The sequence below is a fragment of the Anabas testudineus genome, chromosome 18, assembly GCF_900324465.2.
Source record: "Anabas testudineus chromosome 18, fAnaTes1.2, whole genome shotgun sequence".
Taxonomy (NCBI): Eukaryota; Metazoa; Chordata; class Actinopteri; order Anabantiformes; family Anabantidae; genus Anabas; species Anabas testudineus.
In genome coordinates this window covers 17,590,386-17,612,689 of record NC_046627.1, presented here as the reverse complement: position 1 = coordinate 17,612,689, position 22,304 = coordinate 17,590,386, and the positions used below count along the sequence as shown (strand labels likewise).

General features: G+C 41.8%; 2 protein-coding genes across 3 annotated transcripts in view; one reads left to right on the top strand and one right to left on the bottom strand.

The window, feature by feature from the left end:
* Positions 1 to 836: 836 nt before the first annotated feature.
* On the top strand, positions 837 to 18,418 carry hdlbpb (high density lipoprotein binding protein b). Its single transcript, XM_026352304.1, has 28 exons — positions 837 to 947; positions 3,280 to 3,359; positions 4,375 to 4,476; positions 4,745 to 4,896; positions 5,331 to 5,546; positions 6,266 to 6,472; positions 6,618 to 6,833; positions 8,701 to 8,907; positions 9,179 to 9,286; positions 9,662 to 9,766; positions 10,042 to 10,120; positions 10,307 to 10,446; positions 10,518 to 10,622; positions 10,709 to 10,822; positions 10,911 to 10,997; positions 11,115 to 11,246; positions 11,812 to 12,030; positions 12,194 to 12,415; positions 12,573 to 12,791; positions 13,299 to 13,440; positions 13,655 to 13,782; positions 13,862 to 13,966; positions 14,102 to 14,236; positions 14,372 to 14,515; positions 14,624 to 14,803; positions 15,001 to 15,117; positions 15,214 to 15,372; positions 15,541 to 18,418. The coding sequence occupies exons 3-28, from the start codon at positions 4,401 to 4,403 to the stop codon at positions 15,631 to 15,633; spliced, it is 3,807 nt and encodes a 1,268-aa protein (XP_026208089.1). The 5' UTR covers positions 837 to 947; positions 3,280 to 3,359; positions 4,375 to 4,400; the 3' UTR covers positions 15,634 to 18,418.
* Positions 16,595 to 22,304, bottom strand: part of neurl4 (neuralized E3 ubiquitin protein ligase 4) — a 17,836-nt gene continuing 12,126 nt past the window's right edge. The window contains exons 25-29 of one of the 2 annotated variants that reach the window (XM_026352302.1): positions 22,164 to 22,271; positions 21,915 to 22,059; positions 21,527 to 21,639; positions 21,087 to 21,246; positions 16,595 to 20,961 (exon numbers count right to left, since the gene is read on the bottom strand). In XM_026352302.1, coding sequence (XP_026208087.1) covers positions 20,757 to 20,961; positions 21,087 to 21,246; positions 21,527 to 21,639; positions 21,915 to 22,059; positions 22,164 to 22,271 — 731 coding nt within the window. In that variant the 3' untranslated portion in view covers positions 16,595 to 20,756. The remainder of the gene's footprint in view (positions 20,962 to 21,086; positions 21,247 to 21,526; positions 21,640 to 21,914; positions 22,060 to 22,163; positions 22,272 to 22,304) is intronic. The other variant, XM_026352303.1, reaches the window with a different exon arrangement.

The window sequence follows — 22,304 nt, the reverse complement described above, 5'->3', positions numbered from 1 at the left end:
AACTAATAAATAAAAAGTTGGATTCTTATCAGCATACATAAAATGTTGATTTGGTTTACTTTTATCATTAATCTAAAACGTTTTGTCTCACTCGTTTGATTGATCATTTAAACTGTGTAACATTTTGACTCACCTACAATTTTCATTTAATCCTCAAATGTACCATCTGAAATTGTTTTTTTAAAGTTTATTTCATAAATAATTAAACTATTGATTAACTTAACTTAACTTAACTTAACTTAACTTAACTTAACTTAACTTACTACTTACCACTTACTAACAAACTCAAATGACTAATTTACTGCAGTTTGGAAGATATTGTCTAACAAGTTTGACTTCTATAGTCATAGTGATTAGATAAATGTCACATTGTACAGTTGGGAACTTACAAATTATTGTAAAAACTGACTTATAATTCGGATTTGCTGGGTTTTGACACGCTATCTTTTAATTTAGACAAACTTTGACTTAGTCATACATCTTTATGACTTACTATGCGTCTATTTTCACTGACCATTAGTCTTTTTTTTTCACTTTCTGCATGATGTTTAGGTTATTTTGTCTCCTGCAGGTGAGTGATGCTCTGACTGTAACAGGCCATCATGAATGAGAAGTAGACCCGGTCAGTTGGATGGACGTGACACGTTTTAAGAGTTAATGAGTTGCGTGATTTTTTCACTTACTAATCATCAATGAGGACATTACATTTCATTTAAAGTGGAATATAACAGCAGAGTGAGTAGAGTGACACTGACACCACTTGGGTCTATTTAACGTGGATGCGCCTGTTGCGCAATGATACTGCGGCATTTCCTTTATACTCGGTGAGTCGCAGTGCATGCTGGCATCGCTCCGCCGGCAGAGGAAATGCTCCTAGACCAATCACATCAGTGTTTACACCGTCACCTGTCAAACACACTCCCTCTGCTACGTTTTCTCTCTGTAAGGTAGGATTTCTCTTATCATTCTACATTTTATTTCCATCTAAATATGAACCCAGTGGATGTGGAGAGAGTCTAAGTATGGTAGCGGTAAAGCCGTTGCGCCTGTGACGAGGAGCAGCCGGGGTTAGCGAGGTTAGCGTCCCCGGAGCTATCGAGCTGGAGCTGGTTATCAGCCCGCCTGGCTTGTTTTTTTTTTTTTTAGCCGATTATCACAAAGTCGTTGCGCCTAATCATCGCAGCACATTGATGCGTGTTAGCTTAGCGAACCAGACGAAATAAGGTTGGAAACCCTCGGTTTGCGTGAACGCCAACGTTAGCAGAGGTGTAGCCGAGCGGCTAACGCGAGCAGCCATGCAGTGCATCTTTAAGCTAGCAGCAAAGACGTTAGTCCCGTTAATGAGAGATGTGTTTAACGGGACCGAGACTCCCACCGTGAACAATGTGAACGATTAATGTCACCGTCTGCATGTGTTATTATCTTTAAATACGTGTTAACACAACAGTTGTTATTAGCTACAGCCGCTGCCAAGTTAGCCAGAGCCAGGCTCTTTGTTTCTTTCCTTTCTCCCTAGTTTCTTGTGGTGGAAAGTAACTAAGTACATTTACTCAAGTATTTTCAGGTGCTGTTTTCTTTTCATGCCACTTTAAACTTATACTCACCTACAGCTCAGGCCTAATTTATAGTTCTTTTTACTCCACTGCATTTATTTTTGAGAGCATTGGTTATTTTACAGACATAAATAATGTGACCAGCTTATAAAACATTAATATGAGCAGAGCTGAAGTGATGAGTAACAACTATAAGTCGTTCATGTAAATGTACCAAACAGATATGAGATTTCCTGGTTTTTCTTTGATCCTTTCAAATTATTGTTATCATATATTCAAGAAAATAGTTACAGTCATAGTAAACTTCTGTACCAGATCACACTTGAAGTACATTTACTTTATACTTACATACTTTTACACAAGTAGGATTTTAATGAAAACCTTTACATGTAATGGAGTATTTTCACAGTGTGGTGATGGAGGAACCATCGCGGCTGTATTTTTCTTTGCTTTCTCTTACCAGACCAAACTGGTAGCAGGTGTTGATCCCCAACACCTCTTTTTCAGTGATGAGAGAAAAAATTCATATTTTATTTTCTGCAAAGTTTATCTCAGATTAATAAGGTGTCAGCAGTAATTTTCAGTTCAGATATGCATTTGAAAACAAATTTGCACAGAACAGGAACCATGAATCTTGTCCTTTATCTCTTTGGTTACAAGTGTTAAATGTTAAAGTTCAATTAATAAAACTATTTTAGGATAATTCATTACTATTGAAAGCCCTGCAATCAATATGGAAAGTTTTACATTCAGAATCTTTTTATACTATGAACAAAATATACTTTACCAAAAGTAAAATTGAACATTCCCGTTCACGTACATTACTTATAATTTCATTAATGTGCTGCTGTGTTAAAGTTTACAGTAAGTAGTGTTTTAAGTGGAACTTATTATAGCTATTCGATTGCCCCTCAAGTAGTTTAATCTGGATACATTATGTTTGATAATATAATTACAGGTTTTCCTATGCATAGACTTATTATGTTAAGCAACAATAGCTGTCACATAAGTGTAGATGTAATTAAAAGTACAATAATTAGCTCTGAACAATAGTGAAGTAGCTCTGTCTCTAATTTGGCTTAATTTGAAATATATTTATGGTGCTTAAGTAAAATTACTTTATCACAGCTTATTTCCTTTTTAGTAGCTTTGAAAATCGTCTTCTTCCATGTTGTCTGAGAGTATTTGACTCTCTACTAAAATTAATGTTTACACTGAATGAAAACATTCTGACCAAGACTCCTGTTTTATGGTTCAGCTATTGAATCAAATAGAAGTAAATAATCTAAATAAAGTTAATAATTTGTGGTATCTTTGGAAAGATTTCCACTTGAATTTAAGACAAAGTTGAACAATCTTTGCCTGCACATCAATGTCTGACCAATGAACTCAGTGTAAGACATCAGGGGCTGAACTAGTGAGTGAAAAGAAATAACGTCACGTTTGTTGTTTGCAATGTACAGTTTGAACTCATAGTTTTAACAGCAACATTTACTCACAAATTTCCTGGGTTTATTGAATTTTAAAACTATGAGGAAGAGAGATAGCAGAGAGATGTTGGGTAGAGAGGGGAGAGAAAGGAGGAGAGTGAATCAGATCCAGACAGTAAAAGGTGCAGTGCAGTGTGGGTGTCTACAGTATTAACTCAGCTTCTGTGCTGTAGAGCTTTTTGATTTATCGTGTTCACTTTCATCCTATTTTTTTTTTCTTTCTCCTGTGTATTCAGAAACTAAAACACACTCTCACACTGAAGCGCCTACGGTAGCCGCTAACTGGACGGACTCTCTGGTAATTGACCTTTTGCAGGTAAGTCTGGGTTCACCGGGGCTAGTTCTTCCAGTGTTGCTCTGTCCTTTTTTATTCTCAGTGCAACTAGCTTCTTATTTCTTGAGATGCATGTTTTAATTGTTTTGCACATTACATTTTACCATTCTATTTCCTTGGCTTTAACAGGGAGTTAGGCATTGCCTTTACCAGCAGGAAGATATTTTACATAGCAGCACAGAGTAACATTCATAACCGTACTGGGTGTTGTTTCACAGATTTTAGATAATAATACAAAATCACTGTCACACAGCAGATCAGCAGAAGCATTTGCATGCTTCTTAATGGGTGAGAGAAACATCTTGGCTGTCAAAGATATATAAGAAATAATAAAAATATTACTTAAAAGTGAGTGCTTGCCTTAATCATAGAGAGCACAACCATTATTTTAGACCATGACTCTATCTTTAAGGTAGAAATCAGGAAAACAAGAGAGGGATATAAGAGACCAGACTCGATTTTCTTCGTCGGCTGTTAATTTGAGACCAGTAGAGCTTCTATTGAAGTTTTTTTTTCCTTTAAATCTCTCAGGGATATAGTGTAAACTGACAAAATACTGTGACTGTGCATCACAAAGAATGTCAGCAGCAGTTGTTTTCAGTGTAAGACCTCTCTTTGTGAATGACTTCTCCCCGAGGCTTTGTAGCACAGTGTGTTTGTCTAAGGTTTGGAAAATGTTAATTGGAGCATCTCAGGTGTAGAGTGCAGCATTGGTGCAGTGTAGCAATGCCACAGAGGCAGCCCTAGTCCTCTGAGGCATGGGAGAAGTGAACCTAGGGAATATTTCACAGTGCATTCGAGGGTAGGAAGAAGAACAATGCAGGAGATAAGCTTTGAAATTTTATTTCTGTTGGACTCTACTGTTGGATTATTCAGTTACTGCTTTATGAATATCAAATGTCATGCTGATACAGCAACTAATTTCCTCCTCAGAGGTTATGAAGTTTGATTTATTCTTACTTTTGCTCCTCATCCTTTCCCCACCTCTCTGTCCCAGTGGAATAGAGGAATAAGTCTTAAACCATGAGCTCAGTGGCAGTGTTGACCCCGGAGAGCTTTGCGGAGCATCGCAGTGGTCTCAAGGACCAGGAGATTACAGGTAATGCCTGACATCTACGTCATCTGTTAGTGTTTTCACATCACACAGGTTAGCCACCTATTGGCTAATGCAATCAGATATTCACTTACTTTCTTTTAAGCATGAGTGGTGCATTTTCTGTTGGTTTGATTATTTAATATCTAATTATACAAATCTTTCCTCATTGATCATCATTGATTTGTTCTCTGCAAATCTGTACATTCATAGTTTTTCTTTCACTCCCTCTACTTTTATTCTTGCCTTTTTTTTCTTTGTGTTCCAATGCCAGGCTGTGTCCCAGAGGATGAGGCCTACATCCCCACCTATTTGGAGGCCTTCCCGCCGCTCCCGGAGAAAGGAGCACCAGGGGAGAAGGCTGGGGAGCCGGCATCAGTGTGGGGCAGTAAGATAAGGCCCATCAAAGCCTCTGTCATCACCCAGGTCAGGCAGCCACTGACAGAATACATAAACAGACACTTCTGCTTCTACAAGTGTACAGTACTTGTGAAAATGTTAACAGTGAACACACACACACACACACACACACACACACACACACACACACACACACACACACACACACACACACATTGAACAAAGCAGGTTTGCACAGTCAAAGCTCAGTTTCTGATTTGCAAACTGCTTTGACTTTGGCGACGACCACCATTTATGCAAAAAGATGTAAATCTGGTGCTATGTTGTTCATTTCTCTGCTCATTAGATTTTTTTTCTGGCTGTAACTATATTTTGCCACAGGCTATTTTAGCTGTCGTTGGAGCTCTTCAATAAAATGCATCTCTTCTGGGAAAATAAGCAAATGAATCATGAAATTTGAACCTCCACCCTTACTCCCCTCTAACCCGCTCTGTCCCCAGGTGTTCCATGTGCCCCTGGAGGAACGTCGCTACAAGGATAATAGCCAGTTCGGGGAGGGCGAGGAGGCCAAAGTTTGCTTGGACATCATGCAGCGGACGGGAGCCCACATTGAGCTGTCCCTTGCTAAAGACCAGGGCTTGTCCATCATGGTTACAGGAAAACTGGACTCTGTCATGAAGGCTCGAAAGGAAATCGTTGCTCGCCTGCAGACTCAGGTACATTTAATATAGTTACTTTGTGCATGATGGCTGTGTCGTAAAGGTAAAACTGAAACAAATGGATTTTATTATAGCTCATAATATCATGATTAATGTTTTTAAAATGTATTATTTTTTTACAAAAGCTGCAGGAAGTTTAGTCCTGTATATGTGTGAATATCACTGAAACAAACCACTGGGTAAGAGACTGTTCTTAAAGTTAAACTGACAAATGAGAAAGTTTTTCCATCCCCACAAAATCCTCAGTCCAAACATATGCAGCCATAGTTACTGTTAGCTGCAGCTTGAAAACCCCTGTCTGTGCAGGATGTTTTAGGACAAAAAGTTGCGCTGAAAAATGACCGTCAGCTCCCAAGGGTGGCCTTCAGCAGCAAACATGCTGATTAGCACTTGAAATGGGGCACTGAGGTCCACCTGTTTAGCTGAACTGCAGTTATTGATACAATAGTGCAGGAAAAACATTCTTTGCAAGGTCAAATTGTCCTGTTTTTGTTTACCTGCTGAGAGGGAATAACTCATATTTACTGTGGAAACTGTTACTGCTACATCAACAACTGTGGAGTTTTATGAATACGTGTGAAACTTAATTACCAAGAGAGAGATTCTATGTAACGCCAATCAAGTCAGTACAGACAAGTTAATTTGGCCTCATACAAGTATTACCGCCTGTTGTCATTTTATAACACTGCAAATCTAAACTCCAAACGTTTCTCCAGGCCTCAGCTACTGTTGCCATCCCCAAGGAACACCATCGATTTGTCATTGGTAAGAATGGCGAGAAGCTGCAGGAGCTGGAGCTGAAGACGGCTACCAAGATCGCTATTCCACGTCCCGACGACCCGAGCGCTAACATTCGTATCACTGGCACCAAAGAGGGTATTGAGAAGGCTCGCCATGAAATACTTCTCATCTCTGCTGAACAGGTGAGACATTTTGAGAGTGACATTTTGAAAAATGAAGACCCAAAATTAATAAAATAAGTGACAATAGACAGTAATAGTTCACTGAATATTGAATACATTTTTAATACTTTACTAATTGCGTTTCATGGCATCATCCACTCACCAGGACAAGCGTGCCGTGGAGCGCCTGTCTCTGGAGAAGGCTTTCCACCCCTTCATTGCTGGTGCCTATAACCGACTGGTGCAGGAGCTGAGTCAGGAGACAGGTGCCCGCATCAGCATCCCCCCACCCAGCCTGCCCAAGGACGAGATCGTCATCACCGGGGAGAAAGAGGCCGTCGCCCTGGCACTCAACCGCATCCGAGCTATCTACGAAGACAAGGTCAGTTTAAGAGGAACAACTAGCAACAGTAACTATAGAGATCACTTGTCTCCACTCTAGCTAACTTATCAAGCACCTGATTAAGCTTAGAATTGATTTGTTATATATGAAAATGATTGCTTTATATCTCTTAGTGGCAACTGATATGGTCTTCTCAATAAGACAGGTTCAACAACTACAATTTGAACAGCATATGGACTCCCTGCGCCGTCTTTATCAATTTGACAGAGGCCCTTTGATACAGCCAACAGCAGTGCACGGTGCTTGCATGTCTAAAATGTCCCACGACATTCATTTAGTTTGTGCACCTCTTCTTCTGGTTGGTATCTCTGCCTTTGAAATGTCCTGTTTCTTGTCCTGCACATTTTCTGGACCGAAACAGTTAGAACGTCACCATGTTTGATTTTCGCAGATTGAATGTCAGGACCAAGGCACTCTTCGCTGAAGAATGCGCTCTCGTGGCACAAACAAAGTCTGAGCTACATGCAACCACTGAACATTTTGATGACGGGTTGTGTCTTTTCAGTTTGACTATCAGCCTGAGTAAGATTGTAGTTTGATCTAGAATTTACCAGAGCAAATCCCCAAAACTTTAAATACAGTTTATTTTGGATCATCTGACTCAAAGTTGAATAATCATTTGCAGGCTGAATTTATAAAGTCCAACTTTCAGTCAACTTACTAACATGTATTAAAATATTACCCTCATCTTTTTTTATTGTTATGTTTTTGTTGCTGTTTAAATTAGCTTGTTGGCTTGTTTTTTGTGACATTGATTTCAGTCCGTGCTAAAAATATTTTTATTCCATCTCTACTAATTATTGTTTTCTAATCCTTTTTATCAAATATCAAAGCTAAAGTCTAATTTAGGAACATAGTGAAAGGAAGAACAAAAGCAAAACAACACATGAAAACTGAATCACATACTGTTATTGTGCATCATTTGTTATTTTCCTGCCCAGTTTTTTTGGCTTGTTCAGTAGTTTGTTTGGGGTTTTAGTCTAACATACATCCACAGTGACTTGCTGTGATTGAGCACGTTGTGGTTTAGTTTCATGCCTTGTGGTAGCACAGACGTGATTTCAGAAAGGAACTCTTTTTTTCAGTCTCACTTTAACCACTTGTTTACACTGGTGTGTTCACGACGTTTATATACAGGATTACTATGAAGAGTGAATGGATGAGAGGAAGTGTGCGTTTGTTTGTGTTTGCCAGATGAGCGCTGATAGACAAGCCAGAGATATTTGTGAGGAGAAAATTGGATTTCACCAGAGAACAACAGGATGAGAATGCTAATGTCATTTAGTGCATATGTATGAGGGAAACACAAATATCTTTTCTCTTCAGTTGCCTTCTGCTTTCAATCACTCAGTCACTCTCTTCATTTATCTCTTCCTTCTTACCCCTTAGCTCCAAATTTATTCTTGTCTCTCAGTATCTCAGTCCTCCTTTTCCCTCTAGTCATGCCAACTTCTATCTGCCCTGTCCTTCTTGGTTCCTGTCTTTCATTTCTCATTCTGTCTACTTTTATTTTCCCATCTTTCGCTTACTATGCTGTTCAATTTCTAGACTTCCTTCTGCTGCCCGTACTCTGACCCCGCAAGACTACTTCCATGATCATAACTTACAAACCAGATTTCCAGGAAATTTGGTATTTTTGTCTAAAATGCAATAAAAAATGTTTTTGTATATTGTAGGCATCAACCTCTAAATGTATTTACAGAATTAAATTAAGTTGGTGAAAATGCTGAAATACTTTCTTTTCTTGTCAGATGAATAAAAGTGAATTAATAAAGCACATATTGTATTTTTTACTTTAATTTCCATTAATGCCTGCTGTTCAATCTTGACCCTGTTTACCTTACAGAAGAGGAAGACCACCACCATCTCTGTAGAAGTGAAGAAGTCTCAGCATAAGTACATTATAGGTCCAAAAGGCAACACCCTTCAAGAGATCCTGGAGGCTACGGGGGTGTCTGTGGAGATGCCTCCTCTGGACTCCAGCTCTGAGACTATCATTCTCAGAGGGGAGCCCGACAAGCTGGGACCAGCACTCACGCAGGTGTACGCCAAGGTGAGAGGACAGGACTGGACTACAGTGTATAAAAGCCTACTACGTCTTTTTCTTTTGTGTGACAACAGCCTGAGACCAGAGACCAACAGCTTTCACATCAGTCTCAGTCATTTGTTCCATGCTAATATAAAATATTGATCAGTGCAGCTTTAATTCAAAGCCAATTATCTGTTTGGAAATTAGTGTGCGACAGCTGAGGAGAGACTGTTATTTAGGGACCAGTTAGACCTCTCTGAATTATGTTAATATGGACCTGGCTTGAACTCTACAGGCTAAGAGTGTGATGGTGGTGGAAGTGACGGCTCCAGCCTGGCTGCATCGCTTCATCATTGGCAAGAAAGGACAGAACATTGGACGGATCACGCAGCAGTTACCACGGGTAAGTAGAGAGCAAGTGAGGACAAGGGTCACGAGACAGATGACCCGAGTTACAAATAAAGATAAGAGATGGAGATCAGAGATAAAACAAAAATCCTACATCCTGTAATATGGCAAATTGATAAAGTGAGTTTTGCTGTGGCTGTGTGAGGAATCTGGCAGAAAATGTGAGCAGCAAAACAGAAAATGAACAGTGCATGTGAAGAAAGACTGAGAAGTGACAGCAGCTTCGCAGAAAATACTTTACGTTGGAAACTTAACTGATTTAACACAGCTCACATGTGTTTAATTTACTGTGACACTGAAGAGAGTTAACCCAGGGCGGGGGAAGGCAGATGGGGCTCTTTAACTAGCTCATTGTTGTTTTTGTGCCCAGGTTCACATTGAGTTTACGGATGGCGAGGAGCGCATTAGTCTGGAGGGGCCAACAGAGGAGGTGGAGCAGGCTCAGGTCCAGATACAGGAGATCATCAAGGACTTGGTCAGGACACACACACAAACTACACAAAGCTAAATTCCTGAACACTTTTCCATACATTTGCATTGGAAAGTGTATAAACCTGCCTGCACTGACATCTTTAAGTTTAGTCTCTACCAGTATTATGTAAGATTGGGGGGATTTATTTACAGTACATCACAGAAACAAGGTGACGCATGAACATATAATGACTAAGTTATGGCTATAAAGGAGAGGAAACTCAGTGAAGGAAAATGTCAGCATAACAAATTCAGAAGTTTGTCACCCTCTGTGTCCAGCTGGTGCGGATGGACTACACTGAAGTCATCATAGACCAGCGTTTCCACAGACACCTCATCGGAAAGAACGGAGCCAACAGTGAGTAGAATTAATCTGTGATGAGCCTGAACATTTTTAAATAGGTTTAAACTTTTCGTTGTCACTTTTTAATCGCATCTTGTCACATTTGGCAAAAAATAAAATATAATAATAAGATGACAAACACTGTTTCTTCATGTGTTCTTCACCATCCCTCTCTTTCTGTTTTCTTCTTCCTCCTAACAGTTAATCGGATCAAGGAGCAGTACAAAGTGTCAGTACGAATCCCCCAGGACTCAGAGCGAAGTGGTCTAGTCCGGATTGAGGGAGACCCTAAAGGAGTCCAGCTGGCACGCAGAGAGCTCATCGAGATGGTCCAGAGAATGGTGAGAAAGGTTGATTAGTTTGTTTAAGCTTTAAGCATTTTATCACCTCACACTTATTCGTTGATGTTCAGGAAAACGAGCGCACCAAAGACCTGATCGTGGAGCAGAAGTTTCATCGAACAATCATTGGGCAGAAGGGAGAAAAGATAAAAGAAGTCCGGGACAAGTTCCCTGAGGTGAATCTTCTCCCTGACCTTTCTCCACATCATTGTAAAATAATTAGCTTTGACTGTTTGCTCAGTGTTATCTGTTGGGCATCCAGGTCATTATCAACTTCCCCGACCCGTCGCAGAAGAGTGACATTGTCCAGCTGAGAGGCCCGAAGAATGAGGTGGAGAAATGTGCCAAGTTCCTTCAGAAAATCATTGCTGATCTGGTATGATCTGATCTGAGGTTTACCATCTTTGTCTCTTTGTCTCTGTCTCTTTACCCTTGACTTCACAGCAGCTTTCTCTCTTTCACAGATTGAGAACAGCTTCTCACTGTCCGTTCCCATCTTCAAGCAGTTTCACAAAAATATAATTGGTAAGGGTGGTGCCAACATCAAGAAGGTGAGACTTTAAAATGAAATGAAAGAGCACTGAAAACAGTTAAAATGCACATTACAGGCAAAATATCATAATGTTCCCTTATGCTAAAGAGAAAAATAGCGCTGTTAATGCCAACAGATCCGCGAGGAGACCAACACCAAGATCGACCTCCCGACTGAGAACAGTAACTCCGAGATGATCATTATCACAGGCAAGAAAACCAACTGTGAGGCAGCCAGAGAACGAATCCTCGCCATCCAGAGAGAGCTGGTGAGAGATATTTGTTAACTCGAGTTTACGGGAATTCTGGAGGTTTTCTTCACAGTACACACAAAATGTTCTAATTTAGTAAATATTACTAAATGAGATCGTTTCCCATTATAATACAAATTTCCATGATTTCAACATGTCAACACAATAGCACTTTTTATGTTTAACTCATTTTCACTTATTTCACGACGACTACCAAAGCTTCGTATCTTTAGATAAAGTGGGTGGAATAATTCTTTAATTCCACAGTTTGGCTCAGACCTTTTATTAACGTGAAGCCTGCGCACAAAGGCAAGTGACAGAAATATCAGATTTCCAGCATTTTGCATCTAATTTGCAGGCGATGAGGAAGTTTTATTAATATGCGTCGTGGGACATTTGTATTTGTATTTGTAATTGTATTGTCAGTTTTGTCTCAGAACCGTTACATCTTTTTTTTTTTAAACGGTATGCTCTATGGTCCTTTTGCTGGAGTAATTAAAATTGACACTTTCTTGCCACTAAATCCTTTTTCTACTTTGTTGTTTAACATTATAAGTCAGTCTGTCCCTTTCCTTTCCTCCAGGCCAACATTAAGGAGACAGAGGTCACCATCCCCGCCAAGCTGCACAACTCTCTAATTGGCTCTAAAGGCTGCCTCGTGCGCTCCATCATGGAAGATTGCGGCGGCGTCCACATCCATTTCCCCTCCGAGGGCTCCGGCTCAGACAAGGTCACCATCAGAGGACCCGCTGGTGAAGTGGAGAAGGCGAAGAAACAGCTGCTGCAGCTGGCTGAAGAGAAGGTAGGTGGGAGGCTTGAATTGGAAGAATAGTTACCAGGGATAGACGTAAAGAGGGGAGGTGCTTGACAATATCAGTGTCTTAAAAGGAGTTACTATTAACAGAGGGGATGCAGATAATAACAACTGTCTTCCTGCCCTCTTCCTTCCTTTTTACCATTTTTAGCAAGTCAACAACTTCACAGCTGAGCTTCAAGCAAAACCAGAGTATCATAAATTCCTGATAGGTCGTGGAGGGGCAAATATCCGCCGTGTGCGGGACAGGACGGGGGCTCGCATCATCTTCCCGTCACCGGATGACACAGAGCAGGAACTGATCACAATCGTAGGGAAAGAGGAAGCTGTTCGTCAAGCCCAGAAGGAGCTGGAAAGCTTGGTCAAAAACCTGGTAACTACCTCCACACACCATGTGGGTTACTATGTCATCTGGAAAACGCTGAATATCAAAATGATAAAACTGAAGCAAATAAATGTAAATCTCCACTCTCGCTTTCTCTACTTACATACCCTCCTCTTACCGCCTCTCTGTTCTCTCCCTTCTCCAGGACGATGTGGTGGAGGACAGCATGGTAGTGGACTTTCGCCACCACCGCCACTTTGTGTGTCGGAGAGGCCAGGTGCTGCGGGAGCTGGCTGAGGAGTATGGGGGAGTGACCGTGAGCTTCCCTCGTACTGGAGCCAACAGTCAGCGGGTCACGCTGAAGGGAGCCAAAGACTGCGTGGACGCGGCAAAGAAACGCATCCAGGAGATCATCGAGGACCTGGTGAGTTACGCGTCACGACATTTATGTTGTTAAAAAGGTGTTTTTGCTGAATGTTCTTGTTTTTAATGGATTGCAAACTACTTTCAGAATCTCTCGGTGCATCATTTTTGCCCAGAAAAAGACTTTTTGGCTTTAAAGAGAAACGATTTCTGGCAAGAGACACTTGTACAGATCAATATGTGTGTTCAGGTCAAAGCGCTAAAAATCGTATTATTCTGAAAATGTACTGAAATGCTGCCAAATGTAGACGTGTTTAAATATCAGGAGGAGTCGAGTGGAAAATAGGACATTTAGTGTCAGTGTTCCCTCCAACTTTCCTCCAACTGTGTTAGTTTTTGGAGGAATAAACCTTCACTTTTCATCCTCTCTGTAAACCCACTGACTTTGTAGCATGTGTCATGTTTTACTCAGTTGCTCACATTCAGAAGTCGCAGAAGTAATCTTCCTGAACAGTCTGTGTTTGCTGTAAGTGCTGCTGTTACCCGGTTGTCTCCCTCTCTCGAGCAGGAGTCTCAGGTGAGTGTGGAGGTGGCCATCCCTCAGCGCTATCACCGCGCCATCATGGGGCCTAAAGGTTGCCGCATACAGTACATCACCAGGGAGCACGAAGTACAAATCAAGTTCCCCGAGAGGGACGACAGCGCTGCAGGTCAAAAACACAACAAATGAGAAATGATGCTATAATAGTACCACTGTTGTTAAGTTAAGGTTGTACCATTAAAAACAGCTAGTGCAGGAATCTGCTGTAACCTCGTTACCAAATTATCTAAAACATTTACACCAGTTTATTCTGATAATGTTTTTAAAGTAAAGAGTGATTGTTGTGATTGGTTTTTAATCTTTTATCTATGGTGACGTCACAGGTCAGGATGCACCACCACAAGAAAATGGTGACATCAGTCCAGAGGCCGAGTTTGCCCCCCGCAAATGTGACATCATCACCATCTGTGGGCGTGCAGAGAAGTGTGAGCTGGCTAAAGTCGCCCTGCTGGTAGGTCCTGTTCTGTTTTTTTCTCTGTATCATCTTTTTTTTTGCTCAATGACGGCCTCCTCACTGACTCCTCATTTAGGCGTTGGTGCCCATAACGGAGGACGTGGAGGTGTCGTACGAGCTTCATCGCTACATCATCGGCCAGAAAGGCAGTGGAATCAGGAAGATGATGGAGGAGTATGAGGTGAGCAGACTCCGTGGTGCCATCTTCAGGCCAAGACACGTTTGACACTGCAGGTGGAACAGCCTGCGTCAGCGATGTGCCGTGTTTGAGCATTTATTATGGGATCTCTGTCTAACGGTTTGTTTGCACGTGCAGGTGAACATCTGGGTGCCGCAGCCTGAGAAGCAGCTGGATGTGATCAAGGTGACGGGCCTGGTAGCAAACGTGGAGCGAGCCAAACAGGGTCTGCTGGAGAGGGTCAAAGAACTGCAGGCCGAGCAGGAGGACAGGGTACACACAAAGAGCATTATGGCTCTTTATTAGTATACTGTTGACTTCATGAAAACTTTAGAGCGTGTAGTGCAGATTCCTCCACATAGAAAACACCTGACAATCATAAATACTATAGCTGCCGTCTCCCCCCAGGCCCTGCGCAGCTTCAAGGTAACCATGTCCGTAGATCCAAAGTTTCATCCTAAGATCATCGGTCGCAAGGGAGCGGTCATCTCACAGATCAGGAAAGACTACGACGTCAGCATCCAGTTCCCTGACAAAGGAGAAGAGCAGCAGGTGTGTGTGTGTGTGTGTGTGTGTGTGTGTGTGTGTGTGTTCTAACCTCCTGTTCAACTGTCTTTCCTCTCACTAACTGTCTGCCCTTCTTTGTCCTCCGCTCCCCAGGATCTGATCGTGATCTCGGGGTACGAGCGTAACGTGGAGGAGGCGCGTCAGGCCATCCAGCAGCTGGTGTCCGAGTGGCAGGAGATGGTGAGTCAAGACGTTCATCTCGATCCGAGGACCCACGCTCGCATCATCGGTGCCCGCGGCAAAGCCATCCGCAAGCTGATGGAGGAGTTCAAGGTTGGTTGATGGTTTGGGAAGTTCACAGTTTAATTTAAACTACTACTACTACTACCAGTACTACTACCAGTACTACTAGTACTACTACTGTCATTGAAGATTCTGTTTCAGGGTTTGTTATTTCTATTGTTGTTGTCCTTATTATTGTTATTGTTATACTGTTAGATTGAATTGTTTTCTGTTCTCCTCTCGTTCAGGTGGACATCAGGTTCCCACAGCCAGGTGCTGACGAGCCCGACAAAGTGACTGTGACAGGACTTCCTGACACTGTCGACAACGCCATTGACCACCTGCTCAACTTGGAGGAGGAATACGTGAGTTCACAGAGTTGGAGGCCGCAGCTGATTCAGAGTCAGAACAATCACTCTGTGTGAAAAATCCATTTAACAGCAGTTTTATTTCTCTCTCAGCTGCTCAGCGTGACAGAGACGGAGACCTTGGCGGCATATATGAAGCCTCCATCCCGCTGGGGAGGTGGAGGGGGAGCAGGGGGAATGGATGATAGCAGCGGAGGTCCGGCTAAGGGCTTCGTGGTGCGGGACGCCCCCTGGAATGCATCAGGCAACAAGGTGGGACGTGTTGTTTTTTTGCTGTGCTCTTTGTTTACGATTTAATATTTGCAAAATGTGACTTGTTTCTCTTATTAGATATGAATTATTTGAGATACATGTTTTAAATGTAGAAGAGAGGCACTTCACACTTTTTTTTTTTATTTTTTATTTTTTTTTGGGGTCCAGGCTCCTGACATGAGCAGCGCGGAGGATTTCCCTACATTTGGAACGGGTGTGGCTCCGAAACAAGCGTCTGCCTGGGGTCCCAAGAAGTTCTGAAGCCCCTCAGCCTGGAGAAAAACAAAAACTCGTGTAAAGTAGAAGATGAGAGACGAAACAAATCTCTAATCAAATTGCTGCTCGCCTTCCTTCCTTCCTCCTGCTCTTCTCTTTAGTGACCTCCCTTTGTCTTTTTCTCTGTGTACTGTCCTCCCACAACCAGCCACAATGAATTCTGGGAGAACGTTCCCTTCTTTTTTTCTTATCTGTGTCTCTTCTTAGTATCTCCCTCTCCACCTGTGAGATAAAACAGAACATTGAGTGCTCTCTTCATAGATTCGTTGTCCCGCTCTGCCTCTCGGTTGCACCACCAACAACTCAAGAACGATTTTTCTTTTCATCTCCGACTGCCACATTCTTCCCCACAAAATCAAACTCACCTCACTGCAGTTCATCCGGTCTGTTTCAACTGTTCAGAGACGGCTGAGTGAAGTCAGAGTGCGTTCGGGGACATGTGAAACCAGACGCCGCGTCACGGAGGTGGTGGTGTATCAAACCTTGATTTTTAAGCATAAAACAAAAAAAGGAAGAAAAAACAAAAAAAAAGAGTGGACTCTGTGTTTGTAAACGACACATTTTAAGGTTCTGTTCCTGTGGTTTTTACGAGGAACTTTCTCTTGATGGCCTCACCTTTCCAGTCACGTGGTGCAGCAGGTGAGGCAGTGCGCTGTACGCCTGTGTCCGTGTGCGTGTGTGTGGGTTCAGGAGCGATTATTCACCCACAAGTGTTTGTAGTCTCCCCTTTTTTTTTTTTTTTGTATTTATTATATTTTTCAGAGCTATTAGCAGAAAAACACCTGCTGTGACTGACTTTCTCTGGGTTTTCTTTTTCAGTCATTGCAAATCTAGACGTGTAGAAATCAAGCGCCTGATCCTGATTGTTTGAGGTGAAAGTCGTCTTTGTCACAACTGTTTATTTATTCAAAATGAGCCATTTTCTTTGAACTACTGTGATTTTGAGTTTTTTTTTTTTTTTTTATAAAAGCACTCACTGTAGCTTGATGCTTACAACCTTATGTTTGGGAGTGAATATCGTACGTCAGAATTTAGGAACAAGTTAAAAGAGTTAACGTGTAAGTGTACAAAGAACTTTTTGCTATTTTTTTAAAACTGTGTGGGATTTCATTTGTTGTTGGTTTCTGGCATATTTGAAAGACTGTGTGTGTGTGTGTGTGTGTGTGTGTGTGTGTGTGCGTGGAAGTTAAGATGTACATTTGAATGAAGCTGAACCAAACTTTGACATCGTCTTTGTCCGTTTGTCTCTCTTCTTGAAGCTTTTTAACCCTCTCACCTCATCGTTATTACTTGATTTTTTTTTTTTTTTCTGTCAACACACACGATGCAGCTCAGTTTGACCTCCCCTTTCGAGAAATCCCCTCACTATCAACAGCTGCACATTTTTTTGTTTCCTCTCATACAAGTGCTTTACGTGTATTTTGTAGCAAAAACCTGTGTTGCCCCTTGTTCCTTTTTCCAGTTCGGAGAAAACGGCGAATCCTGTTGTTAAATCGTACAGTTGGTCTACATTTAAATCAGTTTAATCAAAGCCAACACCACTAAAGCTCGTGGCCAAAGTCTTGAAAGAATAGTTGAACACTTTGGGAAATACATGTATTCGCTTTTTCTCTGGAAAATTGACGACTCGCTCTATCGTGTCAGTGTAGCTTAGCATAAAAGCTACAGTGAACTAAAAATGTCTGCCATCACCTCTCAAGCACAGTAATTAACATGTTGTTTGTGAGAATAGACACAAATGACTCGTCACAGCGAAGCTACCAGACACAGAAGACGAGTAAAGATCACATGACTTGTGTAGTAAAGTCCAGTAATAATTAAATGTGTGTGAATTATGAGTCCTATAAATCATTTCAGTTCAGTAACTTATACAGTTGCCTGGTCCTGGTAGGTGTATTGATGTTTACGGTCTTTATGCTAAGCTGCACTAACTGTCGTATCCATCTTCTGGTGAATCTCTGAGAAGTAAAGAAGCCAAAACGTTTCCCAAAATGTGAAATTATCAGTTTAACAAAGCTAAAGGGCCTCGAATGAACCGCTCTAAGTCGGAATAGAAAATCTCAGGGTCCAACTTAAACGTCTAAGCTGGTGAAGAAGTGTCTCTTAGCAGCTGACAGATTAGTAAACTCAACAGACTATGCAACCCAACAGTTTCACACAGCACATCGCTGTCTGTTAACCCACATTTATGCCATTTGTTACTTCTGTTTGTGGGACAGAAAATTAGTTATTTGTCCGTTTTTTTCGGTTGTTGAACTCTTGGCTGAGTCGCTTCATTTCTGAATTACTTCACATCAGGACACAGCTGCACCTGAAGCAGCCACTATTTCTGTACAAAGCTATGAAAAACCCATTATTGGCCTTAGTCTACAGCATTTTTGTGTGAGTGAGTAAGTAAGTATGCAACACTGCAATAACATGTCAGTGACCAGACGTTTTTTCCTACTCTAAATAAAATTTGAACAAAGGAAACATACTGTAACCATTCTTCTGTGCATACTGTCTGTCAGTTTACTTTTATTTTATATAAATCAGGAAGATATGATTTGTTATGTAACAGCCTGTACAACGCAACATACAGACAACAAAAAAAAAATCGTACAAAGCAGCAGTGGGCTGTAAATAACCCGTTTGTTTTTCACATTTTTGATTGGAAGCTTTTTTCGTTTCTTGCCAGACCCCAAAGATCTTCAATCAGTCAGACCGCAGCTGCTCTGAGAAGGTGAACGAGCTTCTCTGATTATAATTTCTGAGTTTGACTCATCAAAACTGTTCCTTAGAAGAAAAAAAATAAACGAAATAAAAGTTTCATGGTCTGTAGCAGGTTTATCAAATTGGCAAAAAAAAAAAAAGAGAAAAGCTTCTCACATTCAATCAATCATTATGTGGATGTTTCGGATAAAGTAAAATCCTCAGATAAACATTTTGACAAATGTAAATAACTGATGGTAGTTTAAATAAAAGTGCTGCAGAGCCCTAATTAATAACGTTCACATGTAAACACCAGCGTGGGTCTTGTTGGCTCTGGACGTCCTGCAGGTAAACACAAACAGGTGTGATGAAGATGGTGATTCAGACAAAAAAAAAAAAAAACTCCTAATAAACATGTTATCTTCATTTCAACAGCTTTTTAAAGAGAAGTTTGACATTTTGGCAAATTTACTTTTAAGTTGAGTTTCCCGATTAGAGCTTTAGCACTAATGTTAACATGAAATTACAGCCTGGCCCTGGTTCATGGCACCAAATCAGCCTGTCGGCACATTGAAAGCTCACTGGTGCACAAATTAAAAAGAAGTGTAAACCTTAATTCACCGTTTCACTGGTGGGTTTGCGGCCAACGATGCTATAGCCTCAACTATGATCAGTTGCCAGGTAACCAATGGAGTCCCCTGGTTTCCAGGCAACCGGTCCAAGCTACAGGTACTGTAACTCGGCACTTCATTTTCAATCGTATTAAAAACCTGCGTGTAAACAAACAACATCCGATGTGTAAATGAGTGAGCTTTACAAGGGCTGGTGGGAAGACAGTCAGGACAACGGTGTCCCAGTGTTTCCAGTCTGCTACCAGCTGCTGGCCCAAAAACCTTTCTATATAAATAGTATTGTAATGTTGGGTCATATCCTTCGCTCCCTGTAAACGTGAATTAAAATGCAATGATTGAAAAACACCTACTCTGCTTCCCGGGGGACTTCTAGATAAATAATAAAATACTGGATACTACTAACTTCAAAACAAAGATGGCAGCCTCATCGCCAGGGAAACCGGCTACAAATATTTCTTAACATGCAGCAGATTACATATTCTAAACATCTCTGGCGATTTGAAAATATCGTTGTAATAGTTGTAACTGTGTCAGGTTTTCAAACTTCACTAACTAATTAAATGTTAAATATTATTACTGATTATTGCTCATTAGCACTGACTCGAACCATCTGACTTTAATTAGGATCTAGTGTAAAGTCTTTTTCACATTTTCATCTGTGTGTTAATGTTAAAATGGACTTTAGATACTTTCAGGGTTTTTAAACAGCAAACAAACTTCAGGGGTGAAGACTAGTTAGCGTTCCCACCTCCACTAAAAAGCAGCACCAAGCTTTTCTGCGTTAAACAACCCAACGGGACCAGTCAGCTGCTAACTGTGGCTTCACTGTGCAGATGCGTTGTAACTTTTTCCTTTAACTCTCAGCAAAATATGTGGATAAGTTCATTTCCCAAAATGTCTATGTATTCCTTTTAATTTTAAACTTCCTCAGTGCTTCTTGAGTCGGTTTTGTTGTCAAACTTTCCAGTTATGTCCACACTTTTAACGTATGAATGTTTTTGATAAGGAGTCAGAAGTGATGCTGGGCCAGAGCAAAAACAGAAAGAGGACTAATAAAAGTAGCCAGGCTGCAAATGTGGAGACATGAAGACAGCAACATACAGTGGTACATGTGTAAACATTTTTCCTCCTCCAGTTTTAAAATCTTCCCTCACTAGAGAAGTCACAATCGCAAGACACTCTCGGGTTCTCAGATTCAAGTGTCTTTGTTTTTACTTTCACGGTCACTTTGTTGTTTGACCCACGTTTCAGTCTTGGTAGGTGACACTTCATCAACGTGCAGGTTGGCAGGGGACAGCTCCTCCCAAAACGAAACACTGACCAGAGCTAGACGTTAACTCTTAAAGTAAGTGCCAAATAAGTATTGACAAGAAGCTTCTGGGAGGAAATAGGATGTTGGGAAGAATGAGAAGTAAACTGTGGCACCAAATGAAAACAAAACAAAAAAAAACTGCAGTGAATGAACAAACATGTCGTGTCGATGAGAAGTTAGTTTAAAAATCGCCCACGAGTGTCCAAAACATAAAGTGCAGGCAGTGTCTGTTCTTCTTTGAAACCGCCGTAGGCCCCGGCCTTTAAAAGAGTCCAAGAGCAAACAACCAACAAAATAAACAAAACAAAAACAAAATGCTGAATTGTCAAGAATCCACAGTAGGAACAGCTGGAATCCAGAGGAGTCTCTCGCTCAAGGCAGGGGTTGGATTTGGTTGTCAGTTTATTAAAAGTACAAAGACTGCCTCGCAGACGCTCCCCGCTGCCACCCTAATCCCTCCGTCGCCTCTCTGTTCACTCGACCCGGATGAGCAGTCCGTAGAGGAGCGTGCCGCCCTGCTCCTTGGTGATCCACTCGATCTCTGAGTTGCTGAAGCGAGGGTCCAGGGCCTCGCTGTGGCCAAGCGTCTGAGGTCCTACCTTGTACGAGCCTGGACGTACACACACCTGGAATCCCACCTGAGCCTGGTGGCAGCGGTGAGAACGGGGGTCCCGAAATCTGCGTGAGCACAAGGAGAGTGAGTGGTATCTTGTTTTCTGTTAGCTCTCTGCTGTCAGCACTGAAAATTGATAATAAAACAATCTGGCACATGCTGTGTGATGTTCAGCTGTAGGCGGACGTACTGCACTTTAGGAGCAAAGATCTCTAAGCCGGAGTAGCGCATGGTTGGGGAGAGCCGCACTCTGGGAACCTCCCTGCCGGGGGCGCAGTTCTCCTCTGGCTCACTGTAGCCATTAGGCCCCTCCACCTTCACCGGAGACACGGAGAAGATGGACGACGTCCCTGCAACAACAAAATGACAGTTACAGGGGATCAGGTGAGTGCAACACCCGAGTGAGCTCAATTATATTTTTCAGCTGCATTAGTAACATCAGCAAATACAGAGGGAGCACATGTTTCTGTCCCTGCAGTGATTGTGTGTTACAGAATTAGATAGATACAAGATTAGTAATTGATAACAGCATTAATAATTACTACACAATAGATTTACTCCTGGCTTTTTAACAAATGTTTCTTGTATACTCAGTAAATCTCAGTATGCTTCTGATTCTGATCTTCCTACCAGCCAGCAGCTGGCTGTGGTCCAGCATGCGTCTCAGAGATCCTACGCTGGTGCCGTGGTACGCGATGTGCCACTTCTTCAGTGCATTAGAAACCTCACAGTGGGGCTTGATCCTGCACAAACAGTACATGTACATTCAGCCATTTTGAGGATTCTTTCTGAAAAGATCATTATCTTAAGATCAGTAGTTTAACAGTGTAAATACAGTATCCAGCCGCTACTAGGGGCTGGACGGACAGACACAGACAAACAATAAGTAAATAAAAAGACGACACAGTTTCTGGAGTTTTACCCCTTCAGACCTGTACAATACAACCTCTCGCACCTCATAACCACACTGATTAGCGTGTCACTGCTCACGAATCTGACCAACAGCCTGTTGTCTCACCTGAGGGCGAAGCGGCACCATCCGAAAGGCAGGGCGTAGTCGCGAGGCGGCTCTCCTCTTTTGTAATACGCCTCGTCTCCTCGGAGCTTGTGACAGGACTCACAGTAGCACAGGTTGTACTTTGCATCTTCGTTGAAGTAACCATCTTAATGAACGTGGGCGGAGAACACGGATCATAACTGTTACGTGATTTTAATTCCTTGTAATACAAAGGCTGTGGTTAAAAACTAAACAAATAAATAAACTCACCTGGTAACGTTAGCAGGTCCTTAAAGCGTGAGCACAGCGCCTGGTACTCACAGGTCTTGTTGGGGTTGACCTCTGGAGGCGGCGTCCAGCACACACTCTCTTTGATTCCTGTGTGTAAAAACAGTCGCAAAGCAACATGTT

Coding starts and splice junctions, on each gene's coding strand:
- hdlbpb (XM_026352304.1), top strand. CDS start 4,401: ATGAGCTCAGTGGCAGTGTTGACCCCGGAGAGCTTTGCGGAGCATCGC. Junction 4,477..4,744: donor CAAGGACCAGGAGATTACAG/GTAATGCCTGAC, acceptor TTCCAATGCCAG/GCTGTGTCCCAGAGGATGAG. Junction 14,804..15,000: donor AGCTGATGGAGGAGTTCAAG/GTTGGTTGATGG, acceptor CCTCTCGTTCAG/GTGGACATCAGGTTCCCACA.